Source organism: Cyrtonyx montezumae, unplaced genomic scaffold (genome assembly GCF_038088225.1).
Source record: "Cyrtonyx montezumae isolate F1298 unplaced genomic scaffold, pur_monq_1.0 scaffold_3, whole genome shotgun sequence".
NCBI lineage: Eukaryota > Metazoa > Chordata > Aves > Galliformes > Odontophoridae > Cyrtonyx > Cyrtonyx montezumae.
The window spans coordinates 61,026,265-61,049,471 of NW_027072034.1; the positions used below are offsets into that span (position 1 = coordinate 61,026,265).

A 23,207-nucleotide genomic window follows, 5' to 3' on the forward strand; every position below is an offset into this window, starting at 1 on the left:
CAGAGTTCTGAAGACAAATTTCAGTTTCTGCACAAAGCTTTAAAATAGCTATCGAGAAATATATATTTACCCTGGGTTACCTTATCACTACATCAATTCATTCTTAGAAAGAAATTATTTTTAGTTCTCCTCACATTCTCTCTTACAGGAGGAAAAAAAAATCATACTGCAACTTCTACAATCTTCAGAAATAATTCGTTAGCATGAAGAGGCACTTTTACAAGGAAAGCAGTTGCTGCCAGTCCCCTTTTGCCTAAAATGATTAGAAAAGAGCACAGCTGTTGCCACACGTCCTAATCTGAAATCACATAATGCAAATTCTGGGTATGCAGAGGCACTCAGCTGTGTAATATGGACTGATGAAATAATTTGGACTATTACTCAACACAAACTTTAACACAAATATTTTTTCCAGTGTCCGTTCCTTCCTCCCATCTGAAGTTGTTAACAAGTTAATAGATTTCGATATTATTTTAGTAGCATTTTATTAACACTGCAAAGTAATGATAGCTAGTTATGAAGTCATAATCAAAATTGGAAACAGCTACTTCTGTTAGGGAATCTGTTTAGTTCACACATCTCTTTACTATAGCATATATGAGATGTCAGTCACATTTCTTAGCTCACAGCTATGGTTATCAATCACTGCCACATCCTCCTCCTGAGTTGTGGAACCTCAGAGGAGGTAGCATGCCTTAAGACCAGCTGTCTTGTTCTGCTCCCTCTCACAAGTACCTTTACTCTAAAACTTTGATGCAGAAGGTATGTGGCAGGTCAGTACACACATCCATTCTGGAAAAGCTGTTTCAAACCAGCTAACCTCTCTCTTTGTGTTCCATGTGTATTACCAAATACAGAACATTAGTGAGCAATAATAACACGTAGGCTCACCTGAAAGATCAATAAGCAAAGATTGTGTAAGGTCTGTGGTGGTTTCATACTTATGATCAATTAAAACTCCAGCACACTGCTCTTTCACTTCTCCTCAAAGAAGAGTGAGAGAATATGACTCGGGGTGGGGTGAAGGGGGTGATAACAATGCTGTTGTAGATACAAGTGCAGAACACACCATTATATGGACTGTAGCAGGAAGAATTACCTTCATCCCTCCCAGTACAAGGTTCAAGATGACAGAATATTTTCAGATGAACAAGGGAAATGACAAAACTTAATTCCCCTAGGTAACAGTTGGGTTCAACAAGGAGCAGCCTTTTTCTTTACATGTAAGTGGAGACTAACATGAGTTACAAATCCACAGAAACACTTGGGTGGTAAGGTACCTCAGCAGGTCTGTAGTCCAAACTCCTGCTCAAAACAACATCAGTTGTGGGCAAGATCAGGCTGCTCACAGCTTTGTCCAGTAGCATGACAAAAACCTCCTAGGACAGAGCCCACAGTTTGTATGAATTACCTCAATGCCATCTTCCTATCCCCATTAGAAAAAGGTTTTCCACATGGCCAGTTAAAACCTACGATTTTCATTTATGACAGTGTCTTTTTTTCTTGACTAGGAAGCTGGAGTACTCCTATTCTCAGTGTCTACATCACAGAATGGTTTCAACTGGAAGGGACTTCAAAGCATGTTGAGCTCCAACCCCCTGCTGTTGTCAGGGCTACCACCCACCAACTCCAGCTGCCCATGGCCCCATTCAACCTGGCCTTGAGTGCCTCCAGGGAGGGAGCATATATAATCTCAATTGTCTTCCCACAGAAACAGGCAGGTGGCTATTAGATCTCCACACAGCCATCTCTTCTCCAGGCAGAAGCAGGCCCATTTTGTCTGAGTGTCCTCACAATGTACTTCAGCCCTGACTGCTGTGAGGACCCTCTCCTAACCCCACTCCAAGGTGGGAAGTAGAGGGCCACCGGGCACACGGAGGGCAGGAGCAAAATCAGGCACAGTACTCTAGATTCAGCTTTATGATTACTAAGTATAGGACTGCAATCACTGTCTTCAAACCACTGGCTCTGCTCCTGTTTATACAACCCAGGATGCTGACAGCCTTTTTTCAGTTCCAACAAGCTGTTGACTCATGCTCATGCCCAGACCACCACCCCCTCTTCCCCCCCCACAACCTTTTCAGTAAAACCACTTCCCAGCCAGCTTCTAGCCTCTACTAATGAAACTGATACACAACTTTCCTCACAACACATCACAAGTACTGTGTTTCAACCCAAGTAAAGAAAACCCAAACAAGCAACAACATAAGACATAAACAGAAGACAACATGTTATTCATCCTGAAACACAGAACAAGAAATTTAGCTGGAGTATTTCCTAATACTTTGTGAATTGCAGCTTATCTACTTGTCAAAATTCCTTTAACTACAGCCATGCAACATTATCCCCACACAAAGCCACGTGCCGAAGAATACCATGGGAAGATGAACAAGTAACTTCTGAGACCCGTGACTAACCTAGAGAAGCAGGAAGAAGTTGCCATGCCCAAAGAAAAGTGGGTGTACCACACAACACCTTTCACAGATGCCTCTTTTTTCCAATCACACAGAAGTTATGCTTAGATCTCAAGGATCCTGTATTTGTGCACTACTTCCACAAGTCTGACTGTGTGGAAAACCAAGTTGATGTAAGACAAGCTCAATGGTTCCAAACAAGAAAGTAATCTGCATGGTTGGAAAAAACAAGCAACTGGAAGTTTTTGTGCCTAGAGCACAATCCACAACTCAGACCTCGCATCACACTAAACACTCACCATCTACCACTTGCACAATGGTATCTGTAAAACAACAGACATTCATGCAGTTTTAGGGTAGGTTCACAGGGGAAAAAAAAATACGATATTACACTATGATTATCAGCCATTTAGTCAACTACAAGTTTAATCTTGCAGATGAATCATGTCTAATTTTGGGGGTAAAGTTGTTGCACAACATTGGCAAAGTTACCAAACAAATAGAAGTGACACTAAGACAACAAAGTTCTGAACTGTCAGAATTGCAGCTTCTCATTTTGACCTGCGTAATATAACTTTTGTCAACACAATCACCTGATTTCCCTCCTCCCCCAGGAACATCATCTTCATTCAGCACACTGAATGAATGGACTTGCCCTTTCACCTCTCAGCCTTCCTTCCAAGTCTGATATACTGCCTCAGTGCTCAGATGCTCTTGAAGATGAAACACTTCTTGAAAAGAAATCTCTTGCCCATGGTGCTTTGCTCTAACTTCATTTTCCTTTTCCTTCTAAGGTCAGAAGGTGCTCACAGGACTGCAAATACTCCTATCTGACAAAGATACCAAGCATACAGTAACCTTAATCCACTGAACTATGTAGCACAGGTGGTTTAACCAACAATTAAACTGAAATGACAGTCAGAAACATTTAAGAATAGGCACTCAATCATTTTCCTGACGGAAGTACTTGAGATCCCACACGTTTGTTTGAAGTTATATATTAATTCCTCAGTTTCAATCTTGATAAGCACTAAACTGTCAGCAGGCTCTTGAACTCTATCTTCCGCACACCAATTTTAAGATTCAAGACTCAGCAAATAATTTGCCAGCCCATGCTGAAATGTTACCAGAACAAACACTTACACAACTAATAAACTAATAACAGGGTAATAGTAAACTTCAAGAGCAATAGCATGAGCTGAAGAACAAAATCGCAAAGCAAGAAAGGGAAGAGGTAGAAAACTGAGCAGGATGGGATAATAGTCTGGGAAACATTCTATGTAATTAAACTCAATGGTGATGTGCTTCAGGAACAGCATTCACTAAGAATCATGCTGCGATGCACATATACGTGAATGGAAACCATGGAAGGAAAAACATGCAATGAAGTGCACAGTAAATCTAGAACTGCTACCAAGAAAGTCATCTGCTTAAGACCACCCTCTGAGCTTAGGTGGATATAAAGTAACGAGCTGCCTCACTACCGAGCTGCTGGCAGACATCCAGCAAACACATCTAAAGAAAGACAGAAGTCATATGAAGAAAGACATTTATACATACCAGTTTTTCAATTTCAGATTCAAGATTCTGTATGCAGTCGAGTTTTCTCTTACGACATCGCTGCGCTGCAATTCTGTTTTTACTTCGTCTTCGAATATCATGGATACAGTCCAATTGCTCAGGGGTTAATTTATGCATTTTCAGAAATGTCTGGAAGTCATTTCTGGAAAGGGAGATAATCCTTTGCGCATTAAATGGTAGTTTTACCTAGAATGTAAGATACAAATATAAGCCGAAAGGTGAAACCGATAAACACATACTCTGACAGATCATCTCAAGTTTCAAATTTTAAAGCGTTCTTCACCACAACACCTTTCTACACCTCAAAAACAAGAACAAGCTAAAAGAGCCATTGGGGGAGCTAGGTAAAATCCAGGGGCTTCCAACAGATGAAATCAAGTACAGGCAAAATAATCAAGTACTCTGCATGTTCATACTATGTCATGAAAAGCATCTTCAAGTAGGATCAAATCTACTCCTGCCTACAGTGAAGCACTTTGGTGATGCATTCTAGGCCAGTCAGTTATGGTTAGGAAGCAAACAGAATAGGTGTCAAGAACCACTAATGCACCCTGAAGTTTCCTCTAACTTGCTAAGCCTGTATTCTGTATGCATGTTTATACCTTAGGTTTTCTGCAGGAAAAGTTCATATGAAATAGGCACCTACTTAAAACAGAGAAGTTACTGGCAGTTGGCACTTGTTTTATACTCCTTAATGCTGCTGCTACTGAACACACACCTGAGCTACAGAAGCAAGAGCTTCAGAAACATACAGCGATCATACAGCTCTGTCAAATACTGAAAATCATCTTCACTTCTACAAATTATTTTTTTTGTTTTAAGTACACAGCTAAAGCCCTTATATTATATATATAGCCCTTATATTGGAATAAATTAAGAAGCAAAATGTACTACCTTGCTGTTGTCAAAGATCTGAAATTAACTTGGAAAGCAAACAAAAACATTTTTGTGTTTGCTCATCACTGGTAAACCAAGGGGTAGAGTACCACCCTTCAGCTATGGTGCTGTTTACTTCTTTATGTAAAGATGAGAAATGCTTTTAAGCCTATCCTGGCCCTTTATTTGACCTGCCAAGCTTCTACAGGAATTGTTGCTTCCCTTTACAATAAAAGTCCTTGCAATGGGACTTCTTACAGAGGGATCTGGATAGAGTGGATCGACAGGCCAAGTGTCAGGTCCTAGATTTTGGTCACAACAACCCTAGGCAACCATACAGACTTGGAAGGAGCAGCTGGAAAGCTGCCTGATGGAAATGGACTTTCGTGTGCTGATGGACAGTCAACTGAATAGAAGCCAGCAGTGTGTCCAGGTAGTCAAGGAGGCCAATAGCATCCCGGTCTGTATCAGGAATGGTGTGGTGAACAGGACTGGGGAAGAAATCCTGCCCCTCTATTCAGTACTGGTGAGACCCAACCTCGAGTACTGCATTCAGTTTTGGGCACTTCAACACAGGAAGAACACTGAGGTGGTGCTGGAGCATGTTCAAAGAAGGGCTACAAGGCTTGCAAAGGGCCTGGAGATGTGCCCTATAAGGAGCAACTGAAAACAGGGGCTGTTTAGTCTGGAGAAGAGGAGGCTGGGGGGAGACTTTATTGCTGTTTTCAAATACCTGAAAGGTGATGCAGTGAGAGCAGGGGTGGTCTCTTCCCACTGGTGACATGCGACAGGACAAGGGGAAATGGCCTCCAGATGCACTGGGGAGGGGGGGTTAGGTTGGGTACCAGGAAACACTTTACAGAAAGGGTTGTTAAGCACTGTAACAGGCTCCCCAGGGAGGTGGTTGAGTCACCATCCCTGAGTGTGTTTAAAAACCACTTGGATGTGGTGCTCAGGGACATGAATTAGAGGAGAGTTGCTAGAGTTAAGGTAGTACAGTTTCGTTGCAGTTGGACTTGATGACCTTGAAGGTCATTTCTGACCTGAGCAACTCTGTAACTCTACGATTCTCATGCCCCACTGTAAAAAGAGTCACACTGCAATTGTACAATTCTAGGAATTACTACTGAAGTCATTTCATGTACACAATAGAACCACTTGGTATTTGACTCCTTAAGACATCTGTCTGAAATCCTACCAAAGCAATGACATGTAGGAAAGAAGTGCCAAACATTTTCTGCATTTGGAGAGAACAAATAAAGTCTAAGTTTCAGAGAAAGTGATGCTGTTGAAGCATTCTTAAATGCACAGCTACTGTTGCCAGCTTGAAAACTTGATTTCAGCTTTGCAGGTAATCTGAAGTGTAATTTCCCTCCCACCTTTCCAAGTCTGAAGAAAAACAAGAACATGTTTAAGTTTCTATAAAAAACACTATGGAATTTAGAATTAAATTTGACTGAAGTAGACAAAAAAAAATGCCTAAAAAGTATCCACAGTCTTTGATTTAAAAGACAAAACTTTATGATAAAATTGTTTCAAAAACATATCTGAAGAGATCTAACACCTAAGCATCTAACACTTGAATTAACAGTTTTCTCCCACCTAAGCTTTCAAATGTTTATTTTAATTTCCATTTCACAAGGTTTCAAAACAAGAAGCAATAAAACAATGAGATTTCAGAACTAGGTTTCTGAGAAGGGCCTTAGAAGACCGGGAAGCAAAGGACAACCAAGCATTCTTACCTCACATTCCTGTTCTCTTGCTGAACAGGATTCACTGTCTCCCTCAGTATCAGTTTCTGAATCTTCCCCCAAACTTATCACATAATTATAGGGACACTGTTCTTGCTGTTGCCCTTGAACAAAATCTCCACTGCTTATTTCAGAGCTGTTGGAGCATCCTTCAGTACTAAGGTTGCTTATGAAGGGGCAGTTGACAGAGTTCAACGTTGTGAAAGTTCTTTGAGAACAAGGTTCAGGACTTTCACTGATCCTGATACCCAACCACGGACACTCTGATTTCTTCCCCGAATACACAGGCTCCAGGCGTTCCTTTGGTACTGCAGATGGTAAGTGGATCTGACAGGCTTCTGTACTGTAAATATCACTCCAGAATCCTTTTGCTAGATGTTCTGCCACCTCTCTCTCCACACTGCTTCGATCACCGGTTGATGCAACGTTAACAGCTTCTCTAGCACACAAATCAACTTTTAAAGTCGCATTGTCATGACTTTCCATTTTGTCACTTTCGGCTCCAGTACCTGTTACAGTTTTTTCAGATAAGATTGAGGTGCTTTGCATACCACTGACATTTAAATTACCATATTGCTCACAAGTACGTAAAAAAGACACAGAATTAAGTCCATGAGGTGCAGCGGTCTTTTGGGGGAAAGCAGCAACATCCATTTTCTCCACAGGACACAAAACACTTTGAGTCACAGAATCTTCTTTTTTCTCAATGTCTTCCTCCCCTTCTTCCATTTTTACCTGAGTCTCTTCACACTTTGAGACCAGCTGCATAGGCACACAGTCCTGAGCTTTTGGTGTGCTGTCATTATCAGGTATTTCCTTCTCAATAAACGTCACAACTGGTGGCACCTGGATGTCTTTAGTACTGGAACCGGAATCTGAAGCGTGAACTTTGTCATTTCCAAAAGCTTTCTGGAATTTCCTATACTTTGGGCACTGGGAAGATGAGCTAGAAACATTACCTTTTTCTAAATGTATAGGATCAGACGTTTGGTTGCTATTATCTTGAAGAGCAGATGATGCTTTAGCATTTTCATCATCTTTACAGAGCTTTGTGTGAGAGGTTTGAATATATTCCTTCTCTAGAAGTTCTTCTGCTTCATCATCTATCTCTAGGTCTCCATCATCCACGTTGCTAATTTTAGGGTTTACCTTCCTACAGTGCTGCGTGCAGCACTTCTTCCTAGGACACTCCTGCTGATCTGATTTACAGTCCAAAAATTTGAATTTGAGAAACTGAAAGCAAGACTCTTCAATGTTGCGCACACCCAAGAATTCAGCGCACTTGCAAACTTCAGACACGTTGTCTTTATTTAAAATAAGTTTAGCTGTGTATGCAAACTGAAGCAAGGGACTAAATCCTTTAAGTGTTACCTATGAAAAAAAAAAATAAATAGCATTGCCAACTTCCTGCTTGGTGAAACTCCCCTGCCACCCATTTACCAGAGAATACCACATGAAAAAGAACAAGGCCCCACGAATCCACTTCTGTTTCACTGGGTAGTAGTTAGGTTGCCAAGTTTCTAGTTACAATCCCAACACGTACATGGGTTTAAACACCCAGAACTTGCATCCTGCGGTCAGAAAATCATGCCACCAGGACAGAGAGGAAGAGACAAGCAGCAGATTACCTCCAGTAAGGAAATCTGACCATGCTCATCATGAAACAAATATGAAATATACAGGATAAAAATATTTTATGGCAATTATCTTCTTCACTGTGATCAATCTCTTAAACAACTCCCGTAATATGGTACTACAATGTGAAAAATATTGCTGTACTCTGAAAACCAAGAATGGGACTCATTTTATAAAGGTAACTTCCATGGTGAAATTACTCGTGAATTATTCCTGAACAAGATCAAAACGCTGCTAGCATGAGTCATTCCTTTAAAGAGCAGTTACTGCTATTTGCTCAGTTTCATGCTTCACTGATATAAAGAACTTTGAAGTAATTGAATTTGACTACATAAGATTATTTACTACTGTAGCCATCTACTCCTTTCTTCCTCTCATGGATAAAAAGAATTGTACCCAAAGCCCTATGCCAACACAGGGGCTGCAGTCTCTTTGGAGTAGGTAGGTTTTTTGGAACAGTTCCATCGTTATCATCTCAGCTTCTGCTGCAGAACAGTTACCTAACAGGGAATTCAAAGAGAAACAACACTGCTTATCTTAAAAAAAAAATTACTAAGGAATCAGCTAGGAAGGTGTAAACAGACTATCATGTTAAAAGTCACGTGCTACCTCCTTTAGCCTCTCTGCAAGTGAAAAAAATGAATTACGTCCAGTATTACTAAAACTCAAGTCCATGTGCTGGGCTTTTTGTTTCTAAAGAAAAAATGTGGAAATAAATAAAAGACAGTTGAAGTGACCTACAGAGACAATTTAGCAAAAGCATTCTGAAAATTCCTAAACCTGAAGAAATCTACAAAAAAATGTTTCAAATATACCCTGGAGACAACGTGGTGATTTAATCAGAATTCTTAGTTGATCCTTAAAAAGTGAAAATGAATTTACCTGTGTGCTTGCAAGAAGTCTTCAAACCTAATACAATAAATCTAATTTACTTATAAACAAATTACATTCATACATGAAAACAAACAAAACAAATACAATCTTCATTTACCAGGAAATATTCATTGTTTTAAAAAAAAAAAAGGAAGATTAAGAGAAAAAAAACCAAACTGTGCTCCTCATATTTTCTTCTACACATTCCTTGCTAGCTATCCTCAAACAGAATAAAACCCAGGAAAGATTCTTCATCCAACCAACTAAAGAAAAGTCTGGTGGGAGCAATTTATCTCAACTGTCTTGCTGGTAACAGCTGATTTTAGAATCATAGAATTTCAGAGTGTGAAAACCTCGGTAGGAAAACGGAAGTAACTGACAGCAAGGTGACACCAGTTGGCTTTGATGATACATATGAAACAAATTAATGACAAAATGTTTTGGTATTCCACATTTTTTTACTATTATCTTTAATTTCAAACTTCAAAAACTTTAGATGATCAGAAAGGTTAAGAAATTGCCAAGCCAGTTAGTATTCATTTGCCCCTCAAATGTGCAGTTTCATAAGCTGACTCATTTAGCAGTTAACAGAAGACAAGCTCAAGTTTCTCAAAGGGTTTTTACCAAGCGATGAGTTCAAATTGTTAAAAGATAAGATGCCCTGGTGGTACTTTTGCTTGTTGTTCCAGCATATTCAGTGTCTAGCATCAGTAATGCTAGACAACATCATTAAGTTGTAGACTTAAGAGAACTTATCTCACTCACAGCAATAGTATTGCTGTGTCACTCCATTTTGTTTACAAACTCTGGTCCCTTCCTAGCTCAGGTTTAGTGGAACACCAGTGCTTGCCACAGGATTTTTCCCTACCAACTCTGGTGTACATCCCTTAACCTTCCAATATCCTATTTTTGTGTTGTTTCAGAAGTTTTTCATGTTACTAATCTCCTCTTTCACTCCGAACAGTACCTTTGTGTCCCCTATCACTTCCCTCCCACAACCCTTCCTCCTGGCTTCAATTATTCTAGATGACTTACCAACAATTTTCATGTCATTTTCAACCCCCTTCCCAAGCTGATTACCATGAAGTCACAGGTCACATTTCAGTTCTTCAGTCTACTGCTGCTTCTGAGCACAGAGTACCTGGAGGCTCTTGACTTTTCATTTACAAGCACAATGTTTCATAGAAATATGTTTGCCTCACAACACTTACAGATTTCAGATGGTATTTAAGTACCTTAAATGCTTTCAACTAAATACCAACTGGACTCTTCAAATGTCTTGGATGCTTCAAGTATCTGAATTAAATTGCTTTCCTGTGGATGATGGAAATTCTGGCTTGCTCCCACTAAATGCCTTTAAATTCAATCAAAATAAAAAAAGCAAGCAAGCCATTTTCCAGATCATCGTTAAACAGAATTGAACAAAACAGATCAGGAGCACGGGTAGGTAAAACAGAAACAAGCAACACTCACCTCTTCTGGTAAAGTGATGATAAGATCAGCATCCAACTGGCCCACAATTCTTGAAAGGAAGTAACTACTGCAAGCAGCAAGCACAGCTTTGTGGGCCCGAAATCGCTGGTCTTCCACTAAAATAGTAACATCACAAAGAATATCTTGCTTTCTCTGATCATCGAGACTGAGAAGTACATTGGTACTGTGTACTGAAGACTCGTATGCAAAAACCACGCTGTTCTTCTCACTTAGAGACATTCTGTATCACAAATGTTAGTGTAAGTCTCAGTGGAAAGCATGCTTCTATTCTTCCAGTCTGGAGAAAGAAAAACAAAACATACACATGAAAATCACTCTGAACAGGAACCTGCTGATAATACGAGAACTTAAGGAAAGTTGTCAAATATATGTTGTCTGTTCTAATTCACTGCAAGAATGAGCTTAACATTTAATATTTCACAAGATAATATTCATATCAGCATTTCAAGTATCCAAACTCTTAATATGTACATCTAAAATATTTGTTTACTAGCTGCAGACAAAAATACAATTTTTCATGTGACCTCAGGGACAGAGAAACAATTTTCCACAGCAAATCCTTTAACTTAATAACAAACTTGACCATAACACAAATTTAAGCATTAATTTTAAGCTATCATTATATTCTGATTCCAACACTCTGAAAATGTGAAGAGAAATAAAACCAGATCCATTAAGCCAAAATTCACCAAGATATTATGTAAGCTACTTCTGTTTACTGATTACAGTACAAACTAAAATATTTGTTTTACCTTATTTCAAAAGTAGGTCTCCTGCTAGAACAGTTAATAATTGTTGGAAGTCTTATTTTCTCTCTAGAAAACACTTCAGTTTAACACACATTAGTCCTCTTATTTTCCAGCTGTCTTAATTCGCTAACACAGACCACCCCTGTCCCCCCCCACTTCTACAACCTCCTTTCTGCTCATCACTACTTTAATCATTATGTTTATCAAATGTTTACTTTCATATTGAAGCAGTGAAGGTGATTCTGGTCACCGGGCAACACAATGCTTTTATGATGAACTTCTGAAATAACAGTATTTATTGGATAATTAGTAACAATGAAAATGAAGGAGAAAGCAGAAGTACATTATCAGGCCAACCACTTCTATTCCACACGAATGGTCTACCAAAGAGTTACTGTAACTGAACATAGCTGCTGACACAGGACTATCCAACCATCCTATTGCTCAACAGAATTATGATATGCCAGCTCTCAGCAACAATAAAACTTTCACAACTCAGAAAGGGAGAAGAAGGGCATGGACATTTTTAAACACAGTGGGGAAAACAAAACAAAAACAAAAAAAAGAGCACACTGCCAGCTACACTTCAGGTTATTCATTACTTGCTACTTTCATTGAATGCAAACATTTTTTGTTACTTTTTGAACAGAAATAAGAGCTCCCTCACACAATATTTTCCAGGTGGCAACAGCAGGCCAGCATCAGTCCAGATACAGACTATATTATTTGCACTTCTCACTCAAACACAATGCAATACTGCACACTCAACTTCTCACACACAAAAGAAATCATTTTTTTATTTGACTAAGAAAGTAATTCCATCTAGGGGAATCTGCTTAAAAAAATACAGGATTTTATTACATGAAAATGTTACGTCCTAAGAAGACAAGTCACACACCCTATGTTTTCTCACTCAGCAAGAGCTATAGCTTGAGTAGTTACTCCGGAGGAGGTTATTTTTAGAAGTAAAAAAAAAAAAACAACCACACAACATTAAGCTTTATACATATACACACACATCTAATGAATGACTACAGACTTTCATTTAAGTAAACATCACAGCTTACCCTTATCCTCAGATATTACAGCACATAGTCACACAGAATATAACTGTACATGTACCAGAAATAAATACTGAAAAGAAGAACTGATGACAAAATGGAAGACTAAATCCAGAGTGATGAGGAACACAGAAGTGTTAAAATTACAGAACTTTTTTAGGGTGATTTTTTAGGGTGAACATTTAAGCAAAACTCATGAGTTAACTGTAGTTCCAACAGTCCTACATACATTCTTTATCCTTTTTTCTTCAAGTTCTCCCATCTCTCAGATAGACAGTCCACATATCAAATACGCTGCTCTCAGATTTTCCCTCATAAAATAATCCACAGCAATATCCCCTTCAGCTCACTACACTTCCATAGCACAGAATGTTAAGAGGAACAGCAGCTATATGTGCTGTGGACAGCTGAACCTGCTTCACTTCATCTCAACAAGGCACGTGATGTGCTTTCAAACCCTCTGCAGCCTACTTAAAGCATTGATAATAAGCTTCAAGGGTTGCTGTTGCCAAAGGAAAAAAAAAGGAAGCCCCAAACCACCTTCAGTTTGTTACGGAGTGAAAATAAGAATTGACCATAGAATCACCAAGGTTGAAACAGATCTCGAAGATCTTCCAGTCCAACTGTCACCAATATTTCTTACTAAACCATATCTCTCAATACAACATCTAAACATTCTTTAAACACCTCTAAGGTTGGTGACTCCACCACCTCCCTGGGCAGCCCATTCCAGTGCCTGATCACCCTCCCAGGGACCAAGTATTTCCTAACATTCAACCTGAACCTCCCCTGGTGAAACTAGAGGTCATTCCCTCTCTCCCTGTTACCTGCTAGGAGAGCAACCCCCACCTCACCACAGCCTCCTCTAGGGTGGAGGCTGAGAGTGATGAGGTCTCCCCTGAGCCTCCTCCAGACCAAACAACCCCAGCTCCCACAGTCACTCTACACCAGACTTGTGCTCCAGACCCCTCACAGCTTCTCTGCCCTTCTACAGACAAGCTCCAGGATCTCGTTGTCTTCCTTGTGGTGATGGGCCCAAAACTGAACACAGCACTCAAGGTGCAGTCCCTTTAAACAGTATATAAGTGCAAGACATCTGAAGTATAAAATGCAGCATTTCCAAATTTAAAAGAGGCTTTAAATAACCACAATGCTAATTTTGTCTTTGTAAAACCTAGTAATGGTTACATACCCTAAAGGGAGAAATCAAAAGGAAAAGAACCGTAAGATTGAAAATGCTAATGAAAACAAAAACTATCTAACAGGAAAAGGGAAAAATGAAACCACAGAACTCTGTCACACTTCCGAGAAGTGCTGACAAAGGTCAAATCTGTGAGCGTCCCAATTCTGTTTTCTAGTTGTGCAATAAAGGCAAGGCCTCACATTTATCACAGTACATCATGACAGACAACTAGATTTTCCACTGTATCTAAACACATTATACACATTCTAAATACATTATATGCACACCCACAGAAACAACAACAAAAAAAAATCTGTACTTCTGTGAACTGCATCACAGTCATCTGTTTTTCTGGAGCCTTCAGAGATTTCTCAAAATTAATTCCATTTACCTCTTCTGTCCATCCATTCCATTAAAGGTTTGCAGACAGCAACTCAATAGCAATAAAGAAGCTTTGTAACCTGTAAGCTCAAGCTGAAACATTTTCGTTAGTAAACACCCTCACACACTCCCTTCATCTCAATACTAGCACCCAGTGGCAGTAAACATGCTATCTTTATTTTAAGATGAACTCCTTCCCTAAGGAAAGAAAATTAGAAGCGGGCGTGGATGCACTGTTTAAGATTTTCCATACAGCAAGTATAATCGAAGATAAGAATCCAAAAAGACCTCCCAAGACTTGAAGTAGCCCTTACAATGCAGGCTGAAGAGTTTAAAGATGAAACAGTGCAAAAGTTCACCATGAACCTTCATTTAGTGGAGGAAAACTAGAACTGTCAGTACAAAGACATTCCTCAAATTCCTCTCACATCAAGCTCTGAGCACCTAAGAACCTCACGGTCTTGAGAGGAAGAAAAAGGGACTAGGACATGTGCTAGTACAAGAACTACCTGAAGGAAAACTGCAGCTGAATGAATCAGGGTCTACTTTGAGGACACAACCAAGTGCATTACTATCAAGCTTCCACTTTCTTCACCAGTGGCTGAGATTAAAGATGTTTTGCTTCAGGGCAAAAACGTTGTCTCTTAAGCACTGGTTATAATACTTCATTCTGCTTCCAAGTGAAGATGAGCTGATTTATTTCACCCCTACTACCACAGGACTCAAGAGAAAAACTATGAGCAACAGGCACCTGTCAAATCACTGTATCTTCAGTAGATTCAGAAATCCCTACTTTTAATCAATTAAGAGTACACAATTATTTCCAAAGGACATTAAAAATACTTGTTATCTTAACACAAATTAGCACTGCCAACAAAATGAAGAAGAGGAATATAAATTTGTTTGAAGCATAATGTAGAAATTAGAGCAAGATACCTACTGAGATTCATCAGGAAATAGCAATTCTCATTTCCTCACACACTAAGTTATTTGTTAATTCATATTACTGATGTGGAGGTAAACACAAAGTAAGGTACTTTAAATAATCTCAGACTTGAAGCATGCTCACCTGATTGCTTACAACTACAAGTTACTTCTCCTGAACTCCTAGCTGACGGCAGCATAAAGCAGGCTAGTTAGATAATCTTCTAAAGGAAATACTGTAGGGAAGGAAGTAGAGTCACTTAAGTGCAAGACTTCAGGAAAACCATGAAGTGTCCTCCATTTGACACTAGTATACATCTATTCCAAAGATGATAATCACCATGGCTGAGTCCCACGTCAAGCTATAAGGAACTACCGTTGCTAAGTTACAGAAGGAACACAATAGATACTACTATCTTGGAATAGATAGTCTAAGAGTGGGAACATTATAGCAGAATAAAATTTCTCATCCACACACAAAGGCCTGGCACAAAGTAGATTAACTTCACACTCAGCAGTACCAGTACAACATGTGAAGAGCCCACACTCAGATTTATATCCTGTGGTCAAAGAGAGAAGCACTGTGCCTGAGGTGAAGGAAGCTCTGAAGCATCAAGTTGTCACTGAAGCTGACAAAAACACGTGCAGGACCCAGCTTAACTCTATACACCCACAGCAGGACAAAAGAACTGCTTCACCAGTAAGTACGCCTACAAAATTCAGGCAGCAAAGGAGTCCTGGAGAAAGTCTCATATGGCACTTCCCAAATATAGAAGTATCAGTGTTATAGCTCAGATTTCTAACAGTTACATTAAGAAAAAAAAATCACACAAATAGATTAAAAGAAAAAACAGCCAAGTGCCTTCTGCTATAGCTCTTCCTAGCAAATCACATCCAGAAGTGAAGAGTTGACACAATCACTTTCTCACATATTTGATGCTGAGGGGAGATGTTCCCATTTTGCGAAGGACAACAAAACACACAGTTTATGTATGCTGACATAGAACACTCCAATCAAGTAGCTGCTTTCTCACACCCGACTTCATGATATGCCTCAAAGATCAAGTCCCTCATGATGACAAGAAAGAAGATTAACGGGACAGTTCCATTACTAATCAAAAGTCATAGCAATAAGATGTGGATGACAAGACACTACTTGAAACCTTAAAACAAAACACCACCCCATTAGCTCACTGCAGATTTTAACATCACGGCAATCATCACCTCCAACAATCATCCAGACGCCCACTGAACAATGGCCAGAATTCCAGCTTTACTGCAGAGAATTTCTCAAACATCCATACTCCATCCAAAGTATTTTCTTTATAACAAAGATGAAATACACAGAATCACCTGCTTTAAGGTAGGAAGGTTCTACAGAGGGATCTGGATAGGATGTGGCCAACTGTATGAGGTTCAACAAGACCAAACACCAGGTCCTGCACTTTGGTCACAATCTCATGCAACAGTACAGGCTGGGGTGGCTGACAAGCTGCATGAAGAAAAAGAACGTGGGTGTAGCGGTCAACATCCAGCTGAACATGAGCCAGCAGGGTGCCCTGGTAACTAAGAAAAACTACAGCATCCTTGCTTATATCAGAAACGGTAGAGCCAGCAGGAGCAGGGTGAAGATCATCTGCCTGTAGTAGGACTAGTGGGGCAGCATCTCAAATACAGTGTACAGTTTCAGGCCCCCTTACTACAAGAAAGACACAGAGGTACTGGCCTTGAGACCAAGGGAGGGCAACAAAGCAGGCGAAGGGTCTGGAGTACAGGTCTTATGAGGGACAGCTAAAGGAACGTAAGTCTAGAAGAAGCTCAGGGGAGACCTCATCACTCTCTACCTCCACGTTAGAGGAGGCTGTGGTGAGGTGGGAGTCAGCCTCCTCTAAGGTAACAGTGACAGAATGAGAGGCGATGGCTGCGGTTAGTGCCAAGGTCAGGTCGGGTATCAGGAAGCACTCTGCTGAAAGATGGACACAGGCTGCCCAGGGAGGTGGTGGAGTCACAGTCCCTGTGTGGATGTGGCACTGAAGGGACACGGTCAGTGGGCATGGTGGGGGTGGGCTGACAGCTGGACTAGGTGATCTTAGCAGTCTTTTTCCAACCTCAGTTATTCTTTGATAAAGATCAACTGGACTGACTAAGAAAAATAAATATTAATTCACTGCAATTAATAACAATTTCTTTAGACTTTATTTAAAGATTTAAGCAGAGTACTTTGTATTTTACACGTATGTAGGAAAGCCACTCAGATGTTGTGTAGTTTAAGCTTTTTGTTGACTTAGAAGAATAAGATAACATCAGTTCTCTACATTTATAGCTGTTTTACTGTATACTTGCATCATTGTTTCTGAACAGAGAAGACAAAAATAACAGCTGGAAATCTCCGCCTGTCTGCAACAGATGCCAGGAACTTCACTACAAAGTGAACTTGCAACAACAACATGACAGCCACCACCCCAGTAAATAAACCCAGTGTTGTTTGGTTTGTATTCAAACACCACAAACTCCAGAAAGAAAAAGGTGAGACATTTCAGCATACAAAGGGCTATCTATGCTTCACAGCTAAAGGAAACGTTTTGGATGTGAGACCAGATGAATTTGGCAGCATTAGAAGAAAACTCACAACCAGAAAAAAATGAATGAGTCACAGAAGTGAGTCGCATAGGCTCTCAGGCTCTTTAAGGGAGGAGGTCCCCCCCCCCCAAAAAAAAAAAAAATACAAAACTAAAACAGCATTTAGAACACAGACAGAGGCTTGAGAGGTGTAAATCCTTGTAAATCAAAGCAGAAATTACAGTAGGATACACCTATGAATTCTGAGCACGTTCACCAAAATAGTTTTTTACTATTCTAAGCTCATGTATTTCCCACATCCTTAAAACGCTAAATCAGTGCACGCAAGTCTTTGGAAACCAACAGTGGTCATGCCTTTTCCTACTCAGATGGTCTGTGCTGAGAAATCAAAAGACACAAAAGAAAACCCAGGATCTAGTTCTCACCGACATGAACAGGAATCCAGAGGCATCTGGATTTGTGCAAGTACAGTGAGCATCCAAGCCCAACAATCATCTGTGAAAGACTCACTGTCAAATAAAACAAGTCTGTACTTTGCAACCATCAACTATAATATACCTAATAGCGAGTGGGGTAATAAGCCAACTCAGACTGACATGTGGTTCTTCTGTCTCATGTTCTACAAAGATAGAAGCAGTACTAGCAGGAGCTAAGCAAAAATAACTAAATAAATTAGCTACAGGAGTTACAACCTAGCAAGTCATCAATTTCTTTTAAAGAGTAATAGTCTCTTTTTTCCATCAGTCAGTAACCACATTTTGGAGATTAATAAATTTAAAAAAATAGTATTTTATTTCTAGACTCAGATGTCAGTTACACTGCTCTACCACTGATGTGTGTACAGGTAAGGGTTTGGGTTTTGTTTTTCCTTCTCAAGACCTTAAGCTACATTTCTTGTAAGTTATCCAACCCAAGCGTTACCCAATTTACTAACCAGTAAACCAAAGGCCTGTTCCTTATTCCTCACTTAGTGAACAGCTGCCATCTAACAGCATGCTGGATATCAATACTCTGCAACAGTGACATTAACTTTCAGTAGTACACAAGTAAAGCTTCTGAGGACACAAAAAAGCAGTGAGTGCAGCTCCTCCTCAGCAGAGCTCAGGCAGAGCACCCTTACTGTCAGCACTATCACAGCTGGCTGAACTTGGGCACCAAGGTGCAATTCCTGTTGTGATCGTCACCACCATCATAGTAGTGGGTTAATTTAACATGCAGTAGACAATAACCATCTGCTCAGCAACCACCATGCTTCCAACTTACCTGTATTCTTAGAATACCTTAAATTCCTGAACAGCTGGGGAAAAAAGAAGGCATTGTAAACAAAGAAAAATCTTGAAAAGCAAAGTCAGGAATGCTATTCCCAACTTCTAAGCTGGTGTACTGAGTAACCTGAAACAGCTCACTCATTTCCCTCAGTTCCTTTAGAGTGGATATTTACATTTATTTTACTCTGTTAAAAATATCCTGCTGTCCACCTATGTGACATACAAGCAGACAGCTATCATTTCCTACTGCTAAAGTAAGACTATTTGGATAATAGTCTTTGGATAAAAGACAGTTTATTCAAAATACAGTGCAAAAGCTGTTTTCTAAAGCTCTCTGTCCACGTGCTAGCCCCCAGCTACCTTGCCTTTTAAGGAAATGAAGTTATGTTACAGATGAATGCCCGAAGCAGCTAATAGCTGCTGATTCATGTTATGCTGACAAGGGATGAATAAGCATTTCAGCATTCATGTTTACTGCTTCTCCAGCATCAGCTCAAAAACACTTGGAAAAAGGACACGGTGATTCAGAAACTTATTGATTATAATAGCTAAGCATTCATTCATGAAAACAATGCTTTCTCCTACAAAGAAAGTATGTCTCATCTTTAGATGATTAGCAAGTTCATAATTAAATCTCTAAACCATTCAAACCAAGCAGCGGGGTGATACCGCTTAATTACATAAGTGAGCTTTTTAAAAATGATTAGACTATTTCTGCAACATCACTCTTACCAAAGCATTTGGACTCTTGACAAGCCACAAGAGAACTGAAAAGAATCACGGGAAGTCAGGCCAGCATCATGTCTCAGTTGTGACTTATTCCCAAGCTTCCAAGCCTAAAGATTCAGTTGTTTTTAAATACCTGCAATCCACGTGGGAACTCAGAGCAGGGAGAGAAAGAAAAAGAATTGGGATTCCTAACAGACTCAAGACTCCAGCAGCTGGGATTTTGAAGAAACATACAGAAGACTGATATTGTATAAGTGCAAATTTCTCCCAATAAATGTTGGAATAGTCATAGTTGGAATAGTTGGAACAATCATATACCAGCCTTGGCTAAATTTTTTTATCCAATATGAAAATAATCACTTTGAGAGGATGTGGTTTCAGTGCTAACAACGAATAGGGATTGAAAGGATTTCAGAGACTCCTCTGCAGCAAAATCCCACCTTCACAATCCTTCAGTTCTGCTCTTCAACAATTACTCTGGGAAGGTAGCTACGCACAGACTTCATAATGGCATGGGTTTTTTTTCCAAGTCAGAGTGAAATATTTAATCAGGATAAAACTGACTAACAAAGCACGCACAGCTGGCACCTACTGTCAGCTTCTACCTTTACTTAAAGAACACCTTCTGTGTACCCTGTTCCATGCCACAGTTAAACAAACCACATTCATTAGGTTACTGACTGTCACAAACCATTCACAAGTATGTACATAAAAACATATTTGTTACAAATAGTAAGTCTGCAGTTTAAGAACTTATAAAGGATGCAAGAAACAACCTAAAAGAACTGAGGAGCAAACACAGCAGCAAGACAAAGAAAATACTTCTGGAAAAGACTTCATAATGTTACTTGTGCCATTAGCTTTTTAACTCCTCTCATTTCTTTCCATAACTTTTCTTCACCACATATGAAAATGAAACTGAAGTTCTGAAACACTTCTATGAAAACTGAAAAGCATACATGAATACTGCTAGTTCCAGTCAAATTTACACAAGGAGAAAAAATGCAGAATACCAGACTTCAAATGGTAACAGGAATAGCAAGTGCTATTTACTTATTAAAGTATTAGCTAACGGGCCAAGACTGGAATCCAAACACCTGCAGATACTATCTTAACAATTAAAGTCACCCACAAACGTAAGTCCAACATGACTCTAAATCCTACCTGAACATTCTTTAACATGCAAGCAATTTAAAGGTAATTTAGCTGGCCCTACACTACTACTTCTATTCTCCAGCACACACCTGATTATTAGACTCTATTTATTTGTATTTCACTAATGCTTTTAAAGCCAGTTTACCCTTTATAACACGCTTCCCCTTCATTTTTAAGGCTGACATGCCAGTTGAGCGTTACTCTGACCTGCTAATGAGCACTTAAAATACAAAGGCTTCCCTTGTATTCCTGAAGAACCAAACCTCTCCACAACAACTGTGTAAACTGAAAAACACAGCTTGCTGCTGGAGATGAAGTTTCTTGTATAATACAGGCTATGATCTGTTTCAACAAAGTAAGCTTTCTTCCACCCCTACACGGTTAACTTCTGAACCAGAGGCAGGGAAAGCTGCAGGGGTCCTCATGTATTATCCCCAATTTGGTCATACCAGGCTGAATTCACGCAACTGAAGCAAGCAAAAAATAGCTGCTGAAACAACCATTAAGGTTTTGTTCCTACCCACATTTGCATCAACCAACACATTATTGCTGTTTAAGTGAGGACTGCATGTAAACAAGACTCGCGCTATAAATACCACAAAGGCCTTTTCAGCCCCTAAAACCTCGCCCATGAAACTTTCAGCAGAAGAACTCCAAAAGGGACAACAACACGAGCACACAAACAGGTAAACCCTTCAAGTGGCCCCACTGCGCCAACACCTTGCTCCAGATTTGCTCAGCGTTGGGCGAAAGCCAGGTTTACAGTTAAAAGGAAACCAACGAGGAAGTTGTCTTAACGCCTTTTCTCACCTGATCAAATGGGAGAGTGTCAGAACAAGGACACCTGAGTCCTAAGCACTGGGAGATTTGGTTTGGGACTCACGTTAGCACTCAATACACAGATGCCCCTGTTTTATTTCTGAAGATACGTGCGGTCTAAGGCCAATGACAGTGCCACTTGCTCAAAGCAACCAGGTGAGCGTGTCATGCCAGGCAACTCTTAGATTAACATAAATCACTGTTCAAAATATCTTTAACGCATTAAAACCTTCGTACACTAAGGCTCTGGTCATTTTTGAGTACAAAACGCTCAAAAATAAAGCAGATGTAAGGTAACAGCCCACTTCGGCGTTTGGGTTATACGCAGGAGCGTACCAGCGAGGCAGGCTTCCCCAGCATCCCACTCACTGCGCTTCCACGAGACGGATACACACCGCAGAAGTGAGTTCCTTCCGTCTTTAAATAAACACGAGAAAAACACCTGAAGAAATCCAAACACTGCTTCAGCAGAAGCGTCTCCAAGCGAAGCCCTCCCGAGAAGCGCCGTTCCCAGCGACCGCTCCTCTCCGCGAATCCACCGCCGTCGGGCCCCACCACTTTGCCAACCGTGCCCGACACGGAGCGCGCCCTTCAGCTCACCTCAGCGCTTACTGCCGCCGCCCCATAGTCGCGGGCCGGCCGGGCAGCGCCGCCGCCGCCGCCGTCTCTCTCCGCTTCCCTCCCCCGCTCCCTTTCTCTCCGGTTCGGCTGCTCCCGTTCCAACGCCTGCGGCCCGACTGCGGCGACCGCGGTCAGGTGACTCGCGAAAACATTGCCGCCCCCCCCCTGCACACGCACACACCCCGCCCGCCCATTGGCCGCCGCGCTCCCCGCCGCCGCGCAGCCGCCCACAGCGCCGCGCAGTGCGCATGCGCCGCAGCGGCCTGTCTGCTCGCTCGCTCGCTGACGTCCCCTTCCAGGTCTTCTCCGTGCTCTGGACTGCACCCTCTCTAATAAGGCCGCGTTCTTCTTGTGCTGAGGGTCCCAAGCCTGCACACAGTACAGCCAACCATCAATGCAACCATCAGCTTACTGAATCCTATCACCAAACCATGTTTCTAAGTGCCACCTCCACGTGTTCCTAATAATCTCCAGGAATGGGGACGGCACCACTGTCCTGGGCAGGCTGACAGGGGGAGTGGAGTGTGTGTGTGAGCAAGGTGTGAGGAGATGGCCTTCAGCTAGCAACAGGGTAAGGGAGAGGAGGGAGGAACTGCCTTTGAGGTAGCAGCCCTATTTGAGAGGCAGAATGGGAGCCCTGTCACAGTGTGAATGCAGCTTTTGAGTGGTTTTGTGTGGTGCCATCTACATGTGTGAGTTCAGCCTAAGGTAACTTAGGAGGTGTCCTAGGAGCTGCCCTCCAGGACTGGAGTGTTTTCAGAATTTTCTGTAGATGTTTGCCTTCTCCAGAGCAACACAAAAAGTTCTAGCTGCTAAAAAGTGGCCTGAGGGCAGCTTCTTCTCCACAGTATCATCCTGAAGAAAAAGGCCAACAAAGGACAAATGGAAAGAATTCAATTGTGTTGTATATTAAAAGAAGAAGAATAATCTGTTGGCCATATGGGAGAGGGATAAACTCCATCTGTCTGCTTGTGGAACCCAATTAAGGCAACCTCCTTCTGGAAATTGCATTTCCCAAATAAAACTTTAATGATGGGAACGGTGAAAGATGCATTGTCAGTAATGGTGACTAATAGGAATGTCATTATTATAATAATGCTAACTAAGTGTAAC

The 23,207-nt window shown here is 40.8% G+C and overlaps 1 protein-coding gene across 5 annotated transcripts in view; it reads right to left on the minus strand.

Moving 5' to 3' along the window:
- BACH1 (BTB domain and CNC homolog 1) overlaps positions 1 to 22,205 on the minus strand; it is a 506,041-nt gene extending 483,836 nt beyond the window's left edge. For 3 of the 5 annotated variants that reach the window (XR_010622516.1, XR_010622515.1, XM_065741804.1), the window contains exons 1-4: positions 22,074 to 22,205; positions 10,604 to 10,901; positions 6,614 to 7,993; positions 3,975 to 4,181 (exon numbers count right to left, since the gene is read on the minus strand). Coding sequence is in view for 3 of the 5 variants with exons in the window: in XM_065741804.1 (XP_065597876.1) it covers positions 3,975 to 4,181; positions 6,614 to 7,993; positions 10,604 to 10,843 (1,827 nt within the window). In the remaining 2 variants the exon portion in view is untranslated. Of the gene's footprint in view, positions 1 to 3,974; positions 4,182 to 6,613; positions 7,994 to 10,603; positions 10,902 to 17,927; positions 17,948 to 21,868; positions 22,044 to 22,073 lie in introns of those variants that run through there. The other 2 variants (XM_065741805.1, XM_065741806.1) reach the window with 2 other exon arrangements.
- Positions 22,206 to 23,207: the final 1,002 nt, after the last annotated feature.